Source organism: Anabrus simplex, chromosome 4 (genome assembly GCF_040414725.1).
Source record: "Anabrus simplex isolate iqAnaSimp1 chromosome 4, ASM4041472v1, whole genome shotgun sequence".
Classification (NCBI taxonomy): Eukaryota; Metazoa; Arthropoda; class Insecta; order Orthoptera; family Tettigoniidae; genus Anabrus; species Anabrus simplex.
The window spans coordinates 325,081,503-325,106,332 of record NC_090268.1 but is presented as its reverse complement, the minus strand read 5'-3'; the positions used below and the strand labels follow the sequence as shown (position 1 = coordinate 325,106,332).

The following is a 24,830-nucleotide window of genomic DNA, read 5'->3' as shown; positions in this document are numbered from 1 at the left end:
GCGTGTGATAAAGCTAGTCGTGATCAAATATGATAGTTTAGCAAATTACTGCTCATTTTAATGTACACGGAAGTTTTATTGCTCGCTGACTTGAGGGAGCAGGGACAGGGGAAGGAGAAGTGAGTCGCTTCGGCTTTCGCTTCCCCAGTATTGCCAACCGATAAAAAATGGAACAAATGAGGAAAGGTAGTAAATCGAATTCAGCCTAAACAGCATTTATCCCGTAGTTACAGGTTTACTTGTGTACATATAAATAAAGGAAAACATGTATACAGACAAATGTAAAGAAGTAGTGATGCGTTGCGACTGGAATCGCGAAGAGTCGATTCTATATACCTGGGGAATTGGGTACCTTGGTTTGATAGAAGGCAGTTTGGGTTTAGGAAAGGTTATTCCACTGAAGCTCAACTTGTAGGATTCCAGCAAGATATATAGCAGATATCCTGAATTTAGGAGGTCAAATGGAATGTATAGCGATTGACCTATCTAAGGCATTTGATAGAGTAGATCATGGGAGACTACTGGCAAAAATGAGTGCAATTGGATTAGACAAAAGAGTGACTGAATGGGTGGCTATATTTCTAGAAAATAGAACTCAGAGAATTAGAGTAGGTGAAGCTTTATCTGTCTCTGTAATAATTAAGAGGGGAATTCCTTAAGGTAGTATTATTGGACCTTTCTGTTTTCTTTTATATATCTAAGATATGTACAAAAAGTGGAATCAGAGATAAGGATTTTCGCAGATGGTGTTATTATGTACAGAGTAATAAATAAGTTACAAGATTGTGAGCGGCTGCAGGGTGACCTCGATAGTGTTGTGAGATGGACGGTGGGCAATGGTATGATGAAAAACGGGGTTAAAAGTCAGGTTGTGAGTTTCACAAATAGGAAAAGTTGGAAAAAATCCAAAGAAAAGCAGCTCGATTTGTTCTGGGTGATTCCGACAAAAGAGTAGCGTTACAAAAATGTTCCAAAGTTTGGGCTGGGAAGACTTGGGAGAAAGGAGACGAGCTGCTCGATTAAGTGGTATGTTCCGAGCTGTCAGTGGAGAGATGGCGTGAAATAACATTAGTAGACGAATAAGTTTGAGTGGCGTATATAAAAGTAGGAAAGATCACAATATGAAGATAAAGTTGGAATTCGAGAGGACAAATTGGGGCAAATATTCGTTTTTAGGAAGGGGAGTTAGGAATTAGAATAACTTACCAAGGGAGATGTTCAATAATTTTCCAATTTCTTTGCGATCATTTAAGAAAAGGCTAGGATTTAAACAACGGATAGGGAATCTGCCACCTGGGCGACTACCCTAAATGCAGATCAAAAGTGATTGATTGATTGATTGATTGGTTGATTGATTGATTGATTGATTGATTGATTGATTGATTGATTGATTGATTGATTGATTGATTGATTGATTGAAGTTATCAAGGCTAATACGAGAACATATATTGTGCATACTTTTATCTTATTTACACCTAAGCTTACGTGAATATAGCTGATGATGACTGCAAAGCAATCGAAACATGTAGGCCTACTATTAATGATTTTCCAGGCAAATGCTGGGGCTGTACCTTAATTAAGGCCACGGCCGCTTCCTTCCAACTCCTAGGCCTTTCCTATCCCATCGTCGCCATAAGACCTATCTGTGTCGGTGCGACGTAAAGCCCATAGCAAAAAAAAAAAAACTTAATGATTTTATAAACTTGTCAGAGGCAAATAAAGGTATCGATTAGGTGTCTAAATATTTCCTTGATTGTTAAACATTTGATGAATCGGTGATTTCGTATTGTTTAAAAACAAACAAAAATTGCTTCCCCTGAGAACTTTAATTTTTGACTTATCTTGTTATTCCCTGGGATGAGTGAATTATTAAAGAATGCTTATCCTGATAACTTTAATTCTTGACTTATCTTGTTATTCCCTGGGACGAGTGAATTATTAAAAAATGCTTCCCCTGAGAACTGCAATGTTTGACTTATCTTTACCACTCCATATGAATTTAACTCATATATACTCCCTTATAACGAAATACCTGCAAACGGTTTTCGATTATTAGATGTAGATAAGCGAACTATCCTCCCTATAAATACACCTATCCGAATATTAGTTACTGCCGCTGATGTTCTTCACTCTTGAACCGTCCCAGCTTTAGTGGTAAAAGTTGATCCAAGCCCAGGTCGATTAAACCAAACAAGTTTTTTAAAAACCGACCCGGCCTATTTTAAGGTCCATGCTCAGAAATCTGTGGGGCGAACCATAGATTCATGCCTATTGTAATTGAAAGAATTAGTATTAACTCATTTATTAAATGAATTAATAATATAATAAACTCATAATCAGATGACTGAAAGTAAGTACTAGTCTCTTAAATCATTTTATAGTAATTAACACCTAATTTTGATGAAGAAATTCGTTAATTTAAAACATCAGTATGTCAAACTAAAATAATTAAAAACGTTAATATTTCTTTATTCCTCAGATAATTCCTATAAAGTGATTACTCCTATCTTTTATACATTTTATATATTAACACAACTATCAATATACGAGCTCCTGGGATATCACTAGATCAAAAACCCTTATTTTATGAGCCGTAGCAATTACCGGTTTACTTCTCCTCCTTTCTCTACCTGTAGCAGGAGCTATCACCATACTACTTACTGATCGAAACTTAAATACCTCATGTTTTGATCCCGCTGGTGCTGGGGATCCTATTCTTTATCAACACCTTTTTTTGATTCTTCGGACACCCTGAAGTGTATATTTTAATTCTTCCTGGGTTTGGGATGGTCTCTCATATTATTAGTCAGGAAAGAGGAAAAAAGGAGGCCTTCGGTACTTTAGGTATAATTTATGCTATAATAGCAATTGGTCTTTTAGGTTTTGTAGTATGAGCACATCACATATTTACTGTAGGAATAGACGTAGACACACAGGCCTATTTTACTTCTGCCACTATGATTATTGCTGTTCCTACAGGAATAAAAATTTATAGCTGACTTGCCACCCTACATGGAACTCAATTAACTTATAGCCCGGCCTTACTTTGGGTGTTAGGTTTTGTATTCCACTTTACTATTGGCGGATTAACAGGAGTTGTATTAGCTAATTCCTCAATTGACATTATTTTACATGACACATATTACGTTGTTGCTCACTTCCATTGTGTTCTATCCATAGGAGCAGTATTCGCAATTATAGCCGGCTTTATCCAATGATACCCTTCATTTACAGACTAACATTAATTCCTAAATGAAGAACAACGTACGCAAGCGTTATATTTCGGAGACAGCTAAAATATAGAAACTTAACAGGAAAATTTTAAGCAAAATAGTAAAAAGGGGGCCTACAACTCCGAAAAAGTGTGGTAATAATAGGGTTATCTTTGATAAAATTGATGATTTTTTGCTGTGACTTGGTGAGACGCGAGGTATATACATTCTTTACTAAACGTAAGCCACCAATCGTACAGGAACTGTTAAAACATTTGAAAATGGGTGTGGCTTTCCTTATGAAAAACTACTCTACGACAACTGTTGATAAAACTTGGGTTTTGTTTCCGTATTCTGAGGAAGAAACAGATTGTAATGGAATCTGCTAGAATAGTAGCTTGGCGATATAAATTCATAGACCGTCTCCGGAAGTTGCATTCCGAGGGTGCAGAGTTGTCTATCTAGATGAAACTTGGTACGATACTCATGACATGTGAAGAAAGGGTGGGATGGTGGAACTTGTAATTGCACATTGAAAGCATCAACATCGCGAGGCAAGCGTATTATGGTACTGCATGCCGGAGGCAGTGAGGACTGGGTTGAGAATTGCCTTTATTTGTCGACTATAAACATTGGAGACTGCAAAGCTGATAGCCATGACGAAATGACAGCTCAAATTTTCGAAAACTGGTTTAGGTCTCATCTTCTAGAGAACCTACTACGTGACCGAAAATGTGTAATCGTGATGGACAACGCAAGCTGTCATTCGCGGCAGCTGATTAGGTTTCCTTCCATGAACACTAATATTAAGGACATTATTAAGTTTATGGAGTACAATAACTCTTCCGTGCCAAAACCTATACCCATCAAGGCAGTTATATTGCAGGAAATCAAATCAGCCAATACCAGTAAAAGGTACGCTGTAGAAGAGATCGCAGCCTCATATGGGCACGAAGTTATGCGACTCCCTCCATATCACTGTATTTTAAACCCCATAGAAATTATCTGGTCTCAACTGAAGGCGTATGTTAGGAAAAATAATGTTACGTCAACTTTGAGTGCTAGTGTGTGTCAACTTCTTCGTGAAGGAGCTGGAACGATCGGTCCTGAGAGGTGGTCTGCTTGTGTTCGAAGCACCATTAAGACAGAAGGGAAGTACACAACACGGATAGCAACCAAGATAGATTTGTAATACACCTAGCAGACAATGACGAGGACGACGAATAGAGGTAAGGTAAATAAATACTGCAATTTATTTTTAAATATAGCTAAGTTTGCTTGGCTATTTTATGTCCGAACTATATACTCCGATATTTATTATTATTATTATTATTATTATTATTATTATTATTATTATTATTATTATTATTATTATTATTATAATTATATTATTATTATTATTATTATTATTATTATTATTATTATTATTATTATTATTATAATCCAAGTCCCTAATTCGTGATTTTACTTTTCCTTCGCCGGGCTAGTTGGCCGTGCGGTTAGGGGCGCGCAGCTGTGAGCTTGCAGCCGGCAGATAGTGGGTTCAAGCTCCACTATCGGCAGCTGTGAAGATGGTTTTCCGTGGTTTCCCATTTTCACACCATGCCCATGTTGGGGAAGTACCTTAATTAAGGCCACGGGCACTTCCTTCCCACTCGTAGGCCTTTACTAGCCCATCGTCGCCATAACACCTATCTGTGTCGGTGCGACGTAAAACAAATTGTAAAAAAGTATTGTACTTTTCCTTTCTTTACTGAAAGCGAGACACTGATATTAGCAGCATTAAATTAATATTTTAATCGGCCTACTTTGGTAACAATTTAAGTTTAGTATTTTAGGAAATGAAAAAAATGAAAGGCGTATGTATGGCTTTTAGTGCTGGGAGTGTCCGAGGACAAGCTTGGCACGCCAGATGCAGGTCTTTTGATTTGACTCCCGTATGCGACCTGCGCGTCGTGATGAGGATGAAGTTGACACATACACCCAGCCCCCGTGCCAGTGAAATTAATCAATTAAGGTTAAAATTCCCGACCCTGCCGGGAATCGAACCCGGGACCCCTGTGACCAAAGGCCAGCAGGCTAACCATTTAGCCATGGAGCCGGACAGTATTTTTAGAGACCTATTTGTATGATCATTTGCGGCTATTTGAGAGTTCTTTGTCGAGTTTATTTGCCAATTCCTTCTTCCTCTTTTTCTTTCTTTCTTTCTTTCTTTCTTCTAACATCTGCGACCACCGCACGGGTTAAGCACGAAACAAATTATTCTGCGATATTGGTTTGTGCTGTGGTACATGATCAGCTTTTTAAATTTATATTTTGACTTTAGGATAAATTAAATGTTAACATGTTTAAATAATGGACGCAAAATATGACAACCTTGCTCTTGACAGCACTCACTTGCCTTTTAAACGACACGCGCCCTTTGTGTCCAGAGGAAAGAAACCGACTGACAAGTCCCTCATTATCACTAGGGCGGGCAGACTGACAACCCTCATTATTACCAGTGTGGGCCAAGTTTTGTTATCAGAAGATGCCGCATGGTTATACGTTCAGCGTCAGGACTATACCCGGCTGAGTATCACTCGCGGGCGCGGAACCACTGCTACTCGGTTGAATATCACTCGCGGGCACGGAACCACTGCTAACCGGCTGAGTGTCACTCGCGGGCACGGAACCAGTACTACTCGGTGGAATATCAATGCTACTGGTGCTCGGTTGAGGATCGTTTGCGTGCACTGGCAGATTTAATTCAGGATTTTCTGATGTGATAATTTCCAGGCGTGGTTCCCACGGCCTCCACATTACTGCATGAAGGTCAGTGAAAAGCAATACACTTCACAAATATGAATTAACGAAGCAAAGAAATAATCCAAAACTTTTAAACAGCGAACAAAGCAAGTGCGAATTGTCTGAGCTGAAAAAAAGAGACTGGCGTCTATTTAACAAGAGGTGCATTGGCAACAGAGCTGTAAGGATTTCTGAAGGGGAACGAGAAACTTCCGGTTTAAAGCCCACTGCCGCCTTAAATCGACCCTTGCTAGGCCAGTGAGTGGCCAGGGAGATCAAACGTTTTCCGAACTGTTTGAATGCCGTTGGGTACGTGTTGCCCGTCTCAGCTATACCCGATGATAGGGCAAGTTTGGTTGGGATATAAATAGACTGCAACGTGTGTAAATTCAGAAAATCTATTGTTGAAAGGTGGTCGTCACAACTTAATAAGCGTAGAATATCAAAGTGCCGATCTAGAGGATCTTGATTAAATTTGGCCGTGAGCACATATCGGAATCCATTGCTCCATAAATACACGGTCACCCATATGGTGCTCTCAATTGCTACTCTTAGGGATTCAAGAGTTCTTTCTGAAGCAAAAGTATTATTCTTCCCGCTCAGGTTACCTCTCCATTTTATTAAGGTTTGGTGACCTATTGAATCTTTATAAAGGGCGCCTGCTTCTGTAGAAGTATTTAATACATCTATTAAGATGTTTAATTCCCTAGTGAACGTTTCTGTAAGTTCGCTGTTTTCATATCCTTCCGAGTTTACCTGTCTAAAAGACTTTATGCCATTTGCAGCAGAATTACTAAATAACTGAAAAGCAAGTCTCACGTTCATGCGATGAAATGGTATGCCCAGACGTTAGCTTGTGGCAAACTTTCAAACCTGCAAATTTATGGCAGTTATCCATTTCAAAAACCTGTCGATAGAATTTAAAGTCCACAGCTTCGTTATTGTAATAGACTTGTCTTTTGTCGTGAACATTATTTCTGATGCACTTAGTTATATGTACCTGTACAGTATCTGAAAAGGCACAAAGTCTCCTACTAGAATCAAACCGATTAGAAATAGAGCACACGACCTAGGCCTACCCCTCTCTTCCATTTATTCCTAAAGATTTCCACACCTTTTCAGTAGACTGACTTTCGTCTGAGGTGAAACCAATAATTGTTTTTTGCTAGTTGCTTTATGTCGCACCGACACAGATAGGTCTTATGGCGACGATAGGACAGGAAGGAGCTAGGAGTGGGAAGGAAGTGGCCATGGCCTTAATTAAGGTACAGCCCTAGCATTTGCCTGGTGTGAAAATGGGAAACCACGGAAAACCATCTTCAGGGCTGCCAACAGTGGGGTTCGAACCCAGTATCTCCCGATTAGTGGACAATGTCCGCAATTAAGCGACTGCAGCTATCGAGCTTGGTCCGAAAATGGTAAAAGTAATTAGTGAGACGTAAAGTCAATATTATTATTCATTCATTCATTCATTCATTCATTCATTCCTTCATTCAACTTCGCAAACCGGCCAACTAGGGACCACGATAAGCATCACTTTACAATCTGGCATTTGTTCATTTTTCGCTTGTTCCACATCGTCTTCATTAGCTCACTGTGTTTAACACGACGTTCTTCTGTCCGTTTAGCACCAGCTGCCCGTTTTTCGTCCCGGAAAGTCCCAAAAGTATTGATGGCTGCTCTGAAAAGATTTCGGTCTTGTGCATCTTCTGCTTGTAGGCCCAGTTCTTTAAGATCTTTCTTGATATTATTATTATTATTATTATTATTATTATTATTATTATTATTACCATCATCATTATTATCACTGTTTCCTAAACGTGATTAAAATGGAAATATAACACTCGTTTGTGGTTTCAATCAATCAATCAATCAATCAATCAATCAATCAATCAATCAATCAATCAATCAATCAATCAATCAATCAATCAATCAATCAATCAATCAATCAATCAATCAATCAATCAATCAATCAATCAATCAATCAATCAATCAATCAATCAACCAATCAATCAATCAATCAATCAATCTTGATCTGCATTTAGGGTAGTCGCCCAGGTGGCAGATTCCCTATCTGTTGTTTAAATCCTAGCATTTTCTTAAATGATTTCAAAGAAATTTCAAATTTATTGAACGTTTCCCTTGGTAAGTTTTTTTTTTTTTTTTTTTTTTTTTTTGGCAAGTCGCTTTACGTCGCACCGACACAGATAGGTCTTGTGGCGACGATGGGACAGGAAAGGGCTAGGAGTGGGAAGGAAGCGGCCGTGGCCTTAATTAAGGTACAGCCCCAGCATTTGCCTAGTGTGAAAATGCGAAACCACGGAAAACCACCTTCAGGGCTGCCGACAGTGGGGTTCGAACCTACTATCTCCCGAATACAGTGTTCAATATGGCGCCTGTAGTTGAACGTGTGTGAAAGTGCTCCGTAATTCGCCTACCGAATATCAAAATATATCATACATATTTACCGTGAGTGGGATCCACTAGATTTATAAATATATATTTCATTTTTAGTGCATCAAACATGACCCTCAAAGCTGTGAATGAGAAGATTAGTGAATTTGAAAGACGTATGTCTCAATTCCAAGGGCGCCTGGAGGAAGCTCTAACTGCTACTACTAACAATGCCACTAATCCCAAAGAGTTGTTACGTGTGCTTGAACGTGACTTCCGTGACTTTCGAGAATCTATTTCAGCGGAAATATCCGTTTTGAAGAGAAGTATAAGTGAAATTGAACAGCGTCTTGAGGTACAAGAAGCATTGTCAGATGAAGCGGCCCAATACAGCAGACGCAATTGTCTCCTGTTGCATGGTGTTAATGAGACTGCTGATGAAGATGTGTACAGCAAGGCCTTGGATACCATCAGAGATAAACTGCAGATTGACCTGAATATTGAGTGCATTGATCGATGTCACAGATTAGGGCGACAACAGAGATCGACTGCTGATGTGGTGACATCAGGAAACAGGGAAATTATCATAAAATTTCTTAGATATCAGCAACGAGATAGATTGTGGCGCGCTAAGCGGCTGCTAAAAGGCACTAAAGTTCTTATTACTGAATCTCTGACAGCTACAAGGAAGGAGATGTTCCGCAAGGCACGTGATATATTTGGAATTTGTAACACCTATACGCAAAATGGCACGATTATCGTCCTCACAGCCGATGGAAAGAAGATGCATTTAAACACTCCTGCAGAATTAAATTCTTTGATTAGACGGTTAGGCGAAATTAGCACTAGGAAATAATTATGATTGTGTTCTTGTTATTGCTAATGTATACTAGGCCAATTCCATGTTTGAAGTTAGTTATGGTTAGTAAGCGTGTGTGTTTGTGTGAATCAGCTGGAAGTTATATTTTATGCTATGTCGAGGTAAGCCGCTATCTGTTTATTCTCAACTTCTGCCTGAGGATTTAAGTATAACAATGTCATTCACTTCTATTGCGAGCATAGACTTGGACACAGCCACCAACCCTCCTTTCTCTTTGGCACCGATTTCTAGTTTTACTCCTCTTACCTCTCTCTCTTCCCAGATTCTCTCTTCAGTTCTATCTGTTCGTAGTATTTTAGAAACGGAAGTGAAAGCATTTCCACGCGCTTTGTTGTGTGCTTATGTTAACAGTCAGTCTATTGTAGCTCACCATGATGAACTGAAAGCTATATTTGAAAACAGTTTATTTCATATAATTGCTGTAAGTGAGAGTTGGCTATGTAGTTCAATTCCTTCCAGTATGGTTGAAATACAAGGGTATCGTATTCATCGATCTGATAGGACAGGGATGGCGAACCTTTTCCAACTAGTGTGCCATTTTAAGTCTGGTTTATTATTCTCAAATGTCTACTGTGCCACTTGTTTTCCATTAAGGAAAGTCTACAACCTACAACATCCCCCCCGCCCCCCCCCCCCCCGGCGACTTCCTTTCTAAATTACCCATTATGTTTCATATGTTAATTAATTAATTTATTTATTTACTGATTCATTTATTTATTACAGATATATCTTGTAAATACATTTGATTGCATGTTCTGTGGGGCTGTACCTCAATTAAGGCCACGGCCGCTTCCTTCCCACTCCTAGTCCCTTCCAGTCCCATCATCGCCGTAAGACCTATCTGTGTCGGTGCTACGTAAAGCAAATTGTTAAAAAAAAATTATTAGGTATAAAAATCAAAAATAGTAATATTGCGAATGGACTTCACTTCTTCCTCCATTAGCATTATCTTTCCATGTTGTAGTTTGTATACTCAACAATTAAACTAATTTCTTCTTCATCACAGCTATCCTTGCTGGTAAGGTCACATTCATGCTTTCATCAAAACATACTTGTGGGAGTTATCCAAATTAGCTTTCAATTGCTCGGAAACTTCTACACTCATTTTTTTTAAATTATTCTACCCTCGACAAAAGTTCAGCTGGCTGACATTCCTGTAATTCTGTTAATTATTAGTTGTTAGGGAAGTTTTCAAATGTGTCGGACGTCAATAAGAAAGTTTCTCTCAACAACTCACCTTGAGAAATCGGTTTCCCATGCATGCTGTACTATGCAGTGAGACAGATGGAAACAGCCGCACTGATATTATTCCTTGGCCGGAAAGATGATACAAAAGAACTAGTTAGTTTTGTGTAATGTCTGATATTTTGTGAAACGAACTGGCTTCTTTCTTCATTTGAAATGGAACAAACATTTGAATGATTAGTCTCGAAATTGAGCTTTACATTAAATGTGGGGGATACAATTGTTTTCAAACACAGGAAACACATCTTTCTATCTGTCCAAATTCCCTTGTCAGAGGTCTTGAAAAGTACGGTCACCACCTTTGTTAAGTTTCTGTTCTTTTCGGCACCGAAAACATGTTTGTGATATCCGTATACAAAACCACCAGAAAACACTACCTCACTTGACTTTCGGACCTATCAGTGTAGCAGTGTTGCTATATTGCACGTCCAAATGGAACTAGTATTTAGATTTTCGATATTTTTTACTCGTGAAACACTGTACTGTAAGATATGTATTGTCTGCAGTACAAGACGTATATAAAACAATTATGTTCATGTGGCGTGCCACCGAAATCGTGTTCGCGTGTCACCTAGTGACACGCGTGGCATAGGTTCGCCATCCCTGTGATAGGATGAGCAGGCGTGGAGGTGGTGTTGCATTGTTTTGTAAGCTTAATCTCAGGAGTACAGTGGTAAAAACTTCTACCACTACTACAAATCCTGTTCCTGAATTTATGTTTGTTGAAATTATTATAGACACTGTTAACTGAACTGAACTCGTGTTGCTACCCTCCAGCGGGCGGCGCCAGTGGAATTTGAAAGGTGGGACCTCCGACCTACAAGGTCCTATGTCCCAGACCAAGGGGTGGTAAGATTGCTTGGTGCAAGTTGGTGTTTTGCAGCTTATTGTTCAGCTTGCTTTATGTGCTAGTTTGCTAACATAACGTTTAATTATTAATATTTAGTAGCAAGCACATCTAGGGCTATATGTACGTTTGTTTGAGTAAGTGTTGTGTTTTTTGTTGTTGTTGTTTGTAGTTTCCTGAGATACTTGGGCGACCGACCTTTGATTATGGTAGTGAGAGTGAAGGGCTCGTTGGAGGGTGCAAATACGTGCTTATGTTAAGTTCGTTGTTTTTGGTGCATGCAGTATTTGTAACGACAGTGCTACATGTATACATATCTGTGATATGGTTGGTGATGTAGTTTATACAAAACTTTATATCCAGCTTGAATCACTAAATAGCAGTATGTACATTTTGTATGTACAGTATTTACACAAGTTGTATTTACAGTATGTACAGTATACTCTTAGCGTCTGGCAATGCCAGGTGGGGGTTTCATTTATTAACAAAATTAGTTAGGCGATAATATATGGGTACCTTAGTAAGTTAGTGTGTGTACCTGGTTATTGAGTCAGTATTTTGAGGTGGTGTAAAGCTTAGGGCAGTCTAGTACTGAGGTAGTGTGTACTATGCTATTCTTATTGTAGTACTAGCTGATGTACCCGTGCTTCGCTACGGAATTCTACATTGTACACGGAATTCAAGGCTAGGTAGTATACACGTTGTGAGCAAGATTGTATTAAATTGCATAGCTCTTAATGTTACCCTAGAAACGCGACGGGGAAGTCGCCAAACGTCTTTTCTCATATGAAGACTGTGTTAGGGAATTTTCATTGTAATGACAGGCCCGCTTGTCTACCATCAGTCACCACCAGGTTGGGGAGTTGTCATTATAATGGCAGACACTCTCTCTCCACCAGCCATTATACAACCTCAGAAAGACTGCCTTAGTGTTTTTTCCAACTGAAATGAACATAGGTCATTGCAATGACGTCAGTAGGAATGGCGCGATTAAAAGCAATACTTTCATATGAAATACTCCATCATATGAAAGACCACACACTTTCTCACTTTTAACGAACAGTACTATGCTGGAATTACCAAGTCGCAGACAGTTCTGATCTGTGAACACTCTTCGTCTTTTTTATGCGGTGCGGGGGTGGGGGGGTGGGGGAGTGGGGGGAAGGCGATTAGTGGAGAGTCCCAGGGCAAAAACTATGTCTTTTTACTAATCTGTTTCCGAAGAGTACCCGATGAGTCGAAAAATCTCAATTCACTACAATGGCAACGGAAAAACCTATCTGATTTGGAGGCAATTTTTTCCTCCAAGCCAGAGGAGAAGCCCCCTCTTCACTGCTAATTTGGAATTAAATGAATGTAGAATTTAATAAAAGTGAAGAGGAAGAAGCTTTTCTTGAGAAACAGCTCTTTTCAGGGTTGACTTTTGAGTTATTTAGTGAATTGTGGTGCTATAATTTGAAATAGGCTTAACCCTGACAGTAACACCATACGTTTTTCTGACGTGTTGTGCGAATGAATGCCATCTATTCCTCATAAGGAGGGGAGAGTTATCCCCTCCATCACCTCTATTCCTTGTTCATTCCATCTGGTAACTTTAATGTAGCTTTAAATAATAGGCTTTGAGTGACTCTTCGAAACGTGTGGTGTAACTAAAGCGATATTTATAGACGTGTTACTGTCAGGGTTAAATAGTAATTCTAGACCAGGTCATACTACTACTACTACTACTACTACTACTACTACTAAGTGATCCTCTGTCGCAAGTGTGCATACAGCTCATTCAAAACAGCGCGTCAGAGTAAGGATCGAATAACTGGAATACTATGATGAACCAGTGTGTTACGTACCTGCAGTATCAGAAAATGTGTGAACCAGAGGAAAATGAAAATGAAAACCTACAACCTGTTTTCCAGTAATTGACCGGGTCAGGGATGTATTGAATGAAGCAGATATATAGGCTGTTAGTACGATGGGGTCGCCACTCCCAGTGATACATTAATGACTGATAGATGCTATGAAATGAGAATGGATAGTGTTGCTAGAATGAAAGATGACAGGGAAAACCGGAGTACTCGGAGAAAAACATGTCCCGCCTCCGCTTTGTCCAGCACAAATCTCACATGGAGTGACCGGGATTTGAACCACGGTTACCAGCTGTGAGAGGCCGATGCGCTGCCGTCTGAGCCACGGAGGCTACATGAACCAGAGGAATGACATGCTAAAGAAGAAAGTTTTCCAACTCCCCAGCTATTTCCCGCCAACGTTCAGTCGGTGCTGTTATACTCGGTACGCAGTAGTAATCCCATCTATCGGAGTTGAGCGGGACCATAAGAAACGAAGAACATCACAACAAACAATGGTCAATGTAAAGTTATTGTTGATTAGTAACAAACATTGGTCAATGTAAAGTTATTGTTGATCAGTGTTATGCGTTTTCGATATTGTAAGCCTTCTGAAACACCACTCATAGTCGGTACAGTAAAACTGAATGAAACATAAATGATCGGAAATTGTATTGTCTATAACTTTTGTTATGCAGTACTTTTCGATAGCACCAATAACATAAGTACCGGTATTAAAAAAATTAATTTTAGGCGCCTTCCCCTAAACTACCATTTCATCTCGGGCGAATAAAATTATTTACAGCCTAGACTGTAGTTTCTTATTCCCGACACTATATAGCGGTTTTCATTAAATTCTGTTAACCCCTTTTCTCGTGGCTAGGCGTTGATATGGACTTAGCAACAAAACTACAAATTCATTAATATCTGTGTTATCAGAGCCGGTACGGTAAAAATGTATAAGACATAATTGATTGGAAATTTAATTCTATATAACTTTAGTTATATAGTTTTTATCTATAGGACCGCTAATAATATAAATATTCGAGAATTAAATTTAAGGCCTTCCCCTAAACTACCATTTCACTCGGCGTGATTAAAATTATTTATAGCCTAGATTGTAGCGGCTCATCCCCCGACTTTACATACCGATTTTCATAAAATTCTCTTCAGCCGTTTTCTCGTGATGCGTGTACATACATACAAACAAATAGACAGACAGACAGAAATTACGGAAAAGTAAAAAGTACATTTTCTTGTTACTATGGACATGGCCGATACAGAAATACTATTCTTTTCAAATTCCGAGCAATGTACAGACAAAACTCTTATTTTATATATATAGATTAGCGTTTTGGGATTTTTTTCTTGTAGAAAACATTTTCGTCCATGTTATGTAGCTCATTGACTAGCGGGTTATCTGTCTTTGGTTTTGCGCCGTAGAAGCGTTTGGCCATGTTTATTATTTCTTCCTTTATCGTGCAGATGTTATACTTCTTCATTAGATCTATGCTTTTTGTGTACATAGGGGAGTTATCGATTATGCGGAGGAGCTTGTTCTGATGGATCTGTAACCTGTTGATGTAACAGTCCCTTGCTGTACCCCAAACTGGGGCTGCATATAACATGGTGGTTTTTATGAGAGCTTTGAATAGCAGTAACGTATTGGAGACTGATAGTTTGGATCTACGGGATAGAAGATTATAGATGCTATGTGTAGCTTTTCTGCCATTCACCAGCACGTTATTGATGTGGCAGCGAAATTTGAGTCTTGCATCTAGGATGACCCCCAGGTATTTAGCTTCAGGGGACCATGGGACTTGGGTGTTGTAAATGTGAACAAAACTGGTGGGCTTGTGGTGCCAGATGATACTGTGCAGAACTGCAGTGGTCTTTTGAGGGTTGACTTTTATTCGCCATTTTTCTAGCCAGGTTACGAGGTTGTTAATCGCTACTTGAATTTTGCTGACAGCGACTTGAACTTTGAACGAATCCGCCGTGATAAGTGTGTCATCTGCATACATGGCGATTTCGGTCCCCTCCGTTTGCGGGATATCATGAATAAATAGCAAGTATAGGAGCGGGCCTAGTATGCTACCTTGTGGCACTCCAGCCAGGATTGGTCTAGATGTTGATTGTCGACCGTTGACATTTACATAAGAATCTTCAGTTGGTAAGATAACTGTCTATGATTTTCCAATAGATCGGATCTATTTGGAGGTTTTTGAGCTTGATTAGTAGTCCATCAATCCATACATGGTCAAAGGCTTCTGCAATGTCTAGATAGACCACTGGTCTAGCACGATGATGATTTAATGATTTTGTAATCATATTGACCAATCTGATGAGTTGTTGTGTCGTGGAGTGATTTTGCCTGATGTCAAATTGTTCGTTAGGAATGGCGGTCTTAATGGTGTCTGTGGCAAGTAGTCGATGTAGGATGAGTTTCTCTAGTATCTTGCCTAGGCTGTCTAGTAAGCTGATTGGCCTATAGTTATTGAGATTTGAGGGGATTTTATTGGGTTTTGGTAGCGTAATAATTTTTGCGATCTTCCATTTGTCAGGGAAGTAGCCTAGCCTCAAAGCAGCGTTATATACTGTATTTCAACAAGGTGTGCTATGACACAGATCGGGAGTTCGTTGAGAATTTTGTTTTGAACTCCATCTGGCCCGGGTGCTTTTTGGTCCTTAAGGGATTTAATAATTTTCCTTAGCTCTGTGATTGACGTTAGGCTGGGTAAAGTACTCATTGGGGTTGTATATAGGCCTCCAAATGCAGGGGGCATTGTTGAGTTAGAGGACGATTTAATGAGACATTTACCATCTTATGAACACGTGATTATACTAGGCGACTTTAATACAAATTTGTTAACTCGGACTAGTGAAACAATACTTTTTCGAAATATTTTTCTCTCCTGTGACATGACAATATTGCCCTCGGAACCAACTAACCACGTTCATACTTCCACCGTCTCTTCCGATACACTAATTGATCTCATGATAACCAATAATCCACACAAGGTTCTTAAACACAGTCAAATACCTGTTCCTGAAATATCAACTCATGACCTTATATACTTAGCGTATTCGCTAAGAGTTTCTAAATATAGGTCGAAATACGTGACTTTTAGGGACTTTAAAAATATAGATTTCTATCACCTAAAAGAAGATGCATGCCAATGTCCTTGGGGTGACATAATACTAATGAATGACATAGATGAAAAACTGGAAAATATTAATTCTCATATTCATGGACTTTACAATAAGCATGCTCCTAAGCGCTGTGTGAAAGTAACACTGCCGCCCTGTCCGTGGCTGACAACTGAAATTAAATCTTTGATGGCTCAGCGTGATTCGTTATATAGACGTTACAAACGAAATTTATCAGCTGACACATTTGAACAATACCGTGTACTGCGAAATCGAATTAAACAAATTATCCGCAATAAGAAATTCGATTACTTTCCGGCGTCTATCCAATAATATAAACGCTGGTAGTACTTGGCGACAACTTCGTTCATGAGGTATTGGAAGGCCTCCTGCGAACCATGCTAAACCAGAAATACCGGTTGACGAGATTATTAGATACTTTTCAACATATGTTTTTACTCCTGAACACGATATAGTGCAGGCCACCATCAAGTCTATAATACGACAACAATCATCTGATCGCCCATATTTCGAATTTCGAACTGTTTCAGAGTCTGAAGTGAGACGAGTACTGATTTCAATTAAATCTCATGCAACAGGGGCTGATGAAATCCCTATTTTCTTTATTACTAACATTATGGATATAATATTGCCGGTTATTACTGACTTATTTAATGCATGCCTCTCTCGTAGTTATTTTCCGACAAAGGGGAAAGATGCACAAGTTGTCCCAGTTCCAAAAAGGTCGCCAGCTAATGTAGCATCCGACTTTCGTCCTGTATGCATTCTTTCAGCACTGTCTAAAGCTCTTGAAGAATTGATCTATAGCCAACTTGAACAATATCTGGAAAAATATTCTCTGCGTGACCCCTTCCAATCTGATTTCAAGAAAGGACACAGCACAGGGACGGCACTACTAAGAATTACAGACGACATTAGACGAGCTATAGATGAGCGGAAAGTGACTATACTTATTTTACTTGACTTCAGTAGTGCGTTTGACACAGTAAATATTGACATATTATTAGCAAAACTTCAAAGATTTAATCTGAGTCCCTCTGCTATTCAGCTCTTTGCTTCGTACCTCTCCAATCGGCGACAACGTGTTGTCATAAACGGCATTACCACAGACTGGTAGACGAAGCAAACAGGTGCCCCACAGGAATCCGTGCTTGGACCTCTTCTGTTTACTCTATATATCAATGATATATCTTCTCAGTTCAGTAACTGTAAGTATCATTTATATGCAGATGATCTACAAATATATTCTCAGTGTAAAGCTATTGATATTGAGTTTGGAATTCATCAGATGAATTCCATTTTAAATCTGATTAGCTCCTATTCTAATAAAAACATTTGATTAATTAATCCTAAAAAGACACAAGCTATTATAATAGGGCAACAAAGGCAGTTAAATATCCTTAATAAGAAATTATTGCCTTCACTTTTGCTTTGTGGTGTAGCTATACCATTTCAGAAGTCGGTAAAAAAATCTTGGAATTAACATAAGTGACACACTAGATTGGAGTGAGCACATAACAAGCATCTGTAGGAAAATTCACTCGTCACTTCACCCTCTCAAAACTCGCCAATCACTTCTTCCACTAAGCTTGAAAATTAAACTTATCCAGGCCCTCATATTTCCCATAATTAATTATTGTGATATTGTAATGATAGATACCACCATGGAACAGACACTAAAATTACAGAGGGCAATTAACTCATGCATTAGGTTTATATTTTCAATTAAATTTTCAACTCATATCTCCTCCTATTATGAACTTCTCTCCTTATTAAAAATCGATAAACTACGACATCTTCACGTTGCTACTCTCGTATTTCGTCTGCTGAATGAATCTAAACCCCAGTATTTATCCTCAAAGTTTAATTTACTCTCCTCCTCTCATGAACACGACACACCATCGACTACGATACTCTCAATTCCTGTGCATCGCTCATCTTCATTTAACCGCTCCTTTCAAGTGTCTGGTGCAAGGCTATGGAATTCCCTTCCAGTTAGTGTTAGGAATTGCACTTCCTTAGCTTCTTTTAAGCGGTCTTGCCGAAATTACCTATTAAATGTATAACCAGCTTGTATGAATGGCAGTATGAATGGAAGAATGAATGAGGTTAGGATTTATATTTTGTTATATTATTTCATATTCTGTTTTATAAAGTTTATTAGATATGTGGTTAAGTGTAAGAGAGGGCCGTGAGCCTTAACTTCGCCACAAATGAAGGCATGAAATAATACTGGATACTGGCCGCAGTTAAGCGACTGCAGCTATCGAGCTCGGTCCTTGGTAAGTTATTTCAATCCCTAACTTCCCTTCCTATAAATGAATATTTGCCCCAATTTATCCTCTTGAATTCCAACTTTATCTTCATATTGTGATCTTTCCTACTTTCAAAGACGCCACTCAAATGTATTCGTCTACTAATGCCATTCCACGCCATCTCTCCGCTGACAACTCGGAACATACAACTTAGTCGAGCAGCTGGTCTTCTTTCTCCCAATTCTTCCCAGCCCAAACTTTGGAACATTACTGTAACGCTACTCTTTTGTCGGAAATCACCCAGAACAAATCGAGCTGCTTTTCTTTCGATTTTGTCCATTCTTGAGTCAGGTAATCCTGGCGAGAGTCCCATACACTGGAACCATACTCTAGTTGGCGTCTTACCAGAGACTAATATGCCCTCTCCTTTACATCCTTATTCAGTCTATTATGGAGTTCTTTATTTGGCTTTTCGTGAAATGTTTGATTTGCTCTAAGATTTTAAGTTGTAAAATAACTTCCTTTAATGAAAGTGAGAGTGGTAAATGATATGATTGAACAGGGTTGAAAAAAATCTTCACAATAATATTTTGTTTGTTTACAATTTGCATTACGTCGCACGGACACAGATAAGTCTTATGGAGAAAATGCAATAGGAAAGGGCTAGGAGTGGGAAGGAAGTGGCCGTGGCCTTAATGGAGGTACAGCCCCAGCATTTGCCTGTTGTGAAAACGGGAAACCACGGAAGATCATCCACAGGGCTTCTGACAGTGGAGTTCGAACCACTATCTCCCGAATCCAAGTTCACAGCTACTCGCTCGGCATCATGCACATCAGTAGCATTGCAAGAAATGAAAAGAAATATATCAGGTTAACCTCTAAACACTGAGTAATCATGGCCATGAGGAGCCAATTATTATACCTGTCAATATAATCAGCGCTGTAAGAAATATGTTGCGAAATCAACATTACTTTCTGATTATAACGAAGAGTAATAGTGTATCAACTTACTGGTTACGAAACAAAATTATCTTTGTTAACCTATTAGGATCATGCATGTATGATCTGCCAGCACGATGTATACATAGGCCTGTATTTGCTTTCAAAGACATGGCCATTCAGTGAAAGAAAATGCCTTCCCTTATAGCTCCTAAAACATTAATTTCCGTCTTCATGGTAAAGTTCAAAGAATCTCATTCACGTTGACAGGGAAAGAAACCGCGAGGTCAGCGCAAGTAGGCCAAACCAAATGACCGTAAGTGTCACATATTCGCACGAAAATGAATTTCAAATAAACATACCTGCGGAATGATACGCCATTGCCCTTTATGAACCTCCCTGTGCAGCAATAAGCTGCCCAGGAGACTGACATTTTCCTTAAGAGAAGTTTAAGACCTCAATTAATCGAGAAACGCCTGTAGTGACAGTGCCAAACAATCCAGCTTTTGTCAAACAGGGCGCTCGTTCAACTTCGCACGCGACTGCAGCGCCACAGCTACCTCTAGTGTATTATTTACTAACTCTATGGCCATTAGACCTATCTGTGTTGGTGCGACGTGAAGCAAAATTGAAAAAAAAATCGGATTTCGGAGATTTTCCTTTTATCGAGTTTCAATTTATCGAAGTTTTACTGTGTATAATAATTACCTTCATGCTTCCATATCACTGTATCAGTCGTAATTTACAGTCATCATCTTACGTAATGAAAGAAGTACCGGTACTTGAAGTAAACTGCGATTTCTGCATTGAAAAGAAATGCGATAGGCTACATTCTGTGGTATTTACTGGCAGTGCATTGGTATAAGATTAACTGCAACCATCTAACGTATGTAATGAAAGGAGTCTTAAGTAAACTGCGAATTTTCCCATTAAAGAGACTTGCGAAAAGTGCTTTGGTACTCATTGGCGGTAAATTGGTAAATGGTAGGATAAACTGCATCTAATTTGGAATGCTGCATCGCATCTTACTTCACTAAGTGTTGAACAAGACGTTTGCCTGGCCTGGTCGAGCTATTAAATGGGGAATGGATCAATGGAATTCGCTATCAAAGCACACTGTGTGAAGTTGTTGCAACAGTATGCAACTATTGTGTTTGATAAGTGGTTTAGTAGGTTGTTTAGTGTTTGTGTGCTTGTGCGGCTGGAATTCCTCAGTTATTTAATCAAGTTAGCAGGATTACTACGTTGCCGCGCACTAAGGCAAGCGTCAAACATTATAACGATGACTCCCGCATTGTAACAAATGTTACAATTCGCCTTATATCGCACCATCACTGATAATCTAGGTCTTATGGTGACGATGGTATAGTTTTTTTTTGCTATTTGCTTTACGTCGCACCGACACAAATAGGTCCCCTGTAGGTGGGGGTGGTAGAATAACACCCACGGCATTCCCTGCCTGTCGTAAGAGGCGACTAAAAGGGGCCCCAGGGGCTCTGAACTTTGGAGCGTGGGTCGGCGACCACGTGGCCCTTAGGTGAGTCCTGGCATTGCTTCCACTTACTTGTGCCAGGCTCCTCACTTTCATCTATCCTATCCGACCTCTCTTGGTCAACTCTTATTCTTTTCCGACCCCGACGCTATTAAGTTTGCGAGGGCTAGGGAGTCTTTCATTTTCACGCCCTTCGCGCCCCTTGTCTTCCTTTGGCCGATATCTTCATTTTTCGAAGTGTCGAGTCCCTTCCATTTTTCCGTTTGATTAGTGTTAATTAGAGGATGGTTGCCTAGTTGTACTTCCTCTTAAAACAATAATCACCACCACCACCGACACAGATAGGTCTTATGGCGACAATGGGATAGGAAAGGCCTAGAAATGGGAAGATAGCGGTCGTTACCTTAACTGAGGTACAGCCCCAGCATTTGCGTGGCGTGAAATGGGAAAACAACGGAAAACCATCTTCAGGGCTGTCGACAGTGGGATTCGAACCCACTATCTCCCAAATGCAAACTCACACCTGCGCGACCCCAAACGCACTGCCAAATCGCTCGGTCATTTTAACGGAGTCGAAGAATTTACGAGGGCTGTAAGTAAAAGAGTGGCAAAGTGGTATGTTCCGAGCTGTCAGCGGAGAGATGACGAGGAATGACATCAGTAGACGAGTAAGTTTGAGTGACGTCTTTAAAAGGAAAGATCACAATATGAAGATAAAGTTGGAATTCAAGAGGACAAATTGGGGCAAATATTCATTTATAGGAAGGGGAATTAGAGATTGGAATAACTTATGTTCAATAAATTTCCAATTTCTTTGAAATCATTTAAGAAGAGGCTAGGAAAACAACAGATAGGGAATCTGCCACCTGGGCGACTGCCCTAATTGCGGATCAGTATTGATTGAATATGCAAAATAATCCAGACTCGAAGGAGATCGTGCAAGTAGTTTTTACCAGCAACAGCTAAAAGCCTCCTATTAGAGTAGGAATGAGGAAGTTTAGCCAAAAACGACGAGGAAGACAGGAATCAATTCACACTTTGGAAGTCGGTAATTCTTATAAGTAACTGTTGCCAGTAGCTCCGGAAAAGAACAACAACCTGCTGTCTTTATGTGCACATAATCTCACTCCAGATATGTACGAACATTTCTGCAAAAATCTGAAAACTGTTGTAGCCGAACCAACTGAATCCGGCACAATAAGTGACTAACAAAGGCTGATAAAAGGAAGTGGTCTCACAGTTCAATTGGTTAGGTTTTTATATTTGTATTTTCCAAACAATAACAAATTTGGAAAGGTAAAAATAACAACTACCGGTAATAATTTGTTAAAAATACCCTTATACCTCCAAATCGCTAACTTGTAAATTATTGTATTTTGAAATACATATCTGACTCCATTTTCACAGGCAATAATCTCAAGAGAGTAAAGTTCAATCACTTCTTCCTTTCAGCTCATTTTAAGGAGTAAAAATAAAATTTAACTTAAAAAATAATAATTTGAAGTTGGTGGTCATTATTGGATTAAAATGTCCAAACATCGTAACTTGACGTATGCAGTTAGTTTTTCACACATCTCCAATGAAGAATATCGTAACTTCACATGCGATGTTTTTCGTTGGATAACTCTAAATTCAGTAATATCCTAACTACATGTAAAAAGTTATTTAATACATTACAACACCCTTCATGGGGCAAAATAAACTAGGCAGTAAATGCATTCCATAACGTTAATATTGAAAAACTCTCTGATTTGTTGGTAATTTTCAAAACTTTAAACTGCGCTCCTCAACAACTTACTTTATGCAGATACGATGTTCTTAGTTGGAAGGGTCAAAATGTTGATGATGTGCTCCTCGTTGATGCAGACTCTTTCTGTACGTAGTAACCCCAGTGCCTCATTCATTATGGCCTCTTCTTTGTTAAACGTAAGGAGAGATGGGACATTGCCGTAACTGATTGCTCCATGGATCTCAATTTCTTCAGATAGTGTGCCTTCAGCAAAAATTTTAAAATTTTAAATCAGAATAAAACATTATGATATAACATGCATGTTTTTTTTTTCTTCTTCAGATGGGGCTGCTGCCCGAGGCGGTGGCCGACAAGAAGCCTCAAGGAGGTCGCTGGCTTCTGTGGCTGCCCTTGCTGATAGCAGGAGTGGTCCTCTACACCCTCAATGTGACCAACGAGATGGATTATCACGGCCCAGTACCGAGTCGCTTCGTACCAGGTAAGCTTTATTTATTTATTTATTTATTTATTTATTTATTTATTTATGTATGTATTTATTTATTTATTTATTTATTCAAATAAGCGTATGCATTCTAGTGCCAAGAGTGTCCGAGACAATACCTGACTATTTCTATTTGACGCCTATAGGCAACCTCTGCGTCTGGATGTGAGGTGGTTGTGGTGGTGATTATTGCTTTAAGAAGTACATCTAGACAACCATCTTCTATTAATACTAATCAGAAGGAAAATGGAAAAGGTCTGACACTCCGAAAAATGAAGGCATCGCAGAGGGAAAGGAAAGATCCACGAAGGGTGCAAACAGGACACATGCCCTTGGCCTTGCAAACCTAATACCGTCGGGGTCGGAAAAGAAAAAGTGTTCACCAAGGGACGCCAGATATGAAAAATAAAATCAAGGTACCTGGCACATGTAAGTGGAAGCAATATCTGACTCAACTAGGGAACCTGTGGTCGCCAAACCACAATGCGAATTTGAGAGCCCTAGCTCCTCTTTAAGTTGCCCCCTCCCCCTCTTTGTGGAGAAAAAATGTTGTTCCATTTTAGCCACCTCAAACTAGGAATGAGAGAAAACAATGTATACAAGCGCTGTTGTCTTATTTAATTTCTTTAATTATTTACAAAAATTACTCAACGAGAATATGCACAAAATTCATTCAACGCAGTTAACTAATTCGTACAGCGCCACAGCACAATCTTTGCGCACAATATGAGTTTCGTATGTGAACGAGTAGGGTGATAAGGCTTCAATTCGCTCCCAATAGCTCAGCAGTAGTCAACCCCTCTACTAACTTCCTCCCCCTACTTTCCCCTCCACGCTCGGGGCTTCGCGCAGGTTCGTGCCATCGGATGGTAATCGCACTTCTAGCATGTGCTGTGAGGAAGGGAAGCAGGAGTATATTTTTGCCAATGGACAATGAGGTATGATTCACCCGCTTGGCGCGCGCATTCTTCAGTCTGGCAGTCTCACTCAGGCAGTTTATCTGTGTGGTTCTATCCAGCATCTTACTTTCTTAGTGTGTAGTCAGATACTAAATGTTTTTATTGTATAATCACGCCATACTTCTATTTATTAGTATGCCTAATGCATGTGCAATTGTTCCCTTTGGTGAAACTGTTACTGTAGTATTGAATCAAAATCTGAAAGAAAAAAAAACAACCAAAAACCCAACACCTATTATTACTGCGGTTAACTACTGTAGGTAAACTGTCAGCGTTTATTACTCTGTCGAAATTCGTTCAGAAAGCATCAAAATCTTACCATTTTGTAACTTTCCTTTCAATTTTGTTGCCCCCCCACCCCCCACCCACTATATCACGGACTCCCGGTACTTTTTTTGTTGTTTGAATATTTCCCCCCTCATTTCTAGTTCCCACTCGCCGCTACTGACGAGGATCTGCCTTGCAGGCTGATGTCATTTCGGGGGCCATTTTCTACTTTGGTTAGCCCTCACCCCCTCCCCTGATTAATAATTAGTTTTTAACATTCTACATTGTCTACAGCGAAAACTACCCACAT

At 39.5% G+C, this 24,830-nt stretch overlaps 1 protein-coding gene across 7 annotated transcripts in view; it reads left to right on the top strand.

The window, feature by feature from the left end:
* Positions 1–24,830, top strand: part of LOC136871946 (uncharacterized) — a 519,021-nt gene that overhangs the window by 385,218 nt on the left and 108,973 nt on the right. For 6 of the 7 annotated variants that reach the window (XM_068227261.1, XM_067145692.2, XM_067145697.2 and 3 more), the window contains one exon: positions 23,135–23,291. In XM_068227261.1, the coding sequence (XP_068083362.1) occupies positions 23,135–23,291 (157 nt within the window). Of the gene's footprint in view, positions 1–4,404; positions 4,442–23,134; positions 23,292–24,830 lie in introns of those variants that run through there. The other variant, XM_068227260.1, reaches the window with a different exon arrangement.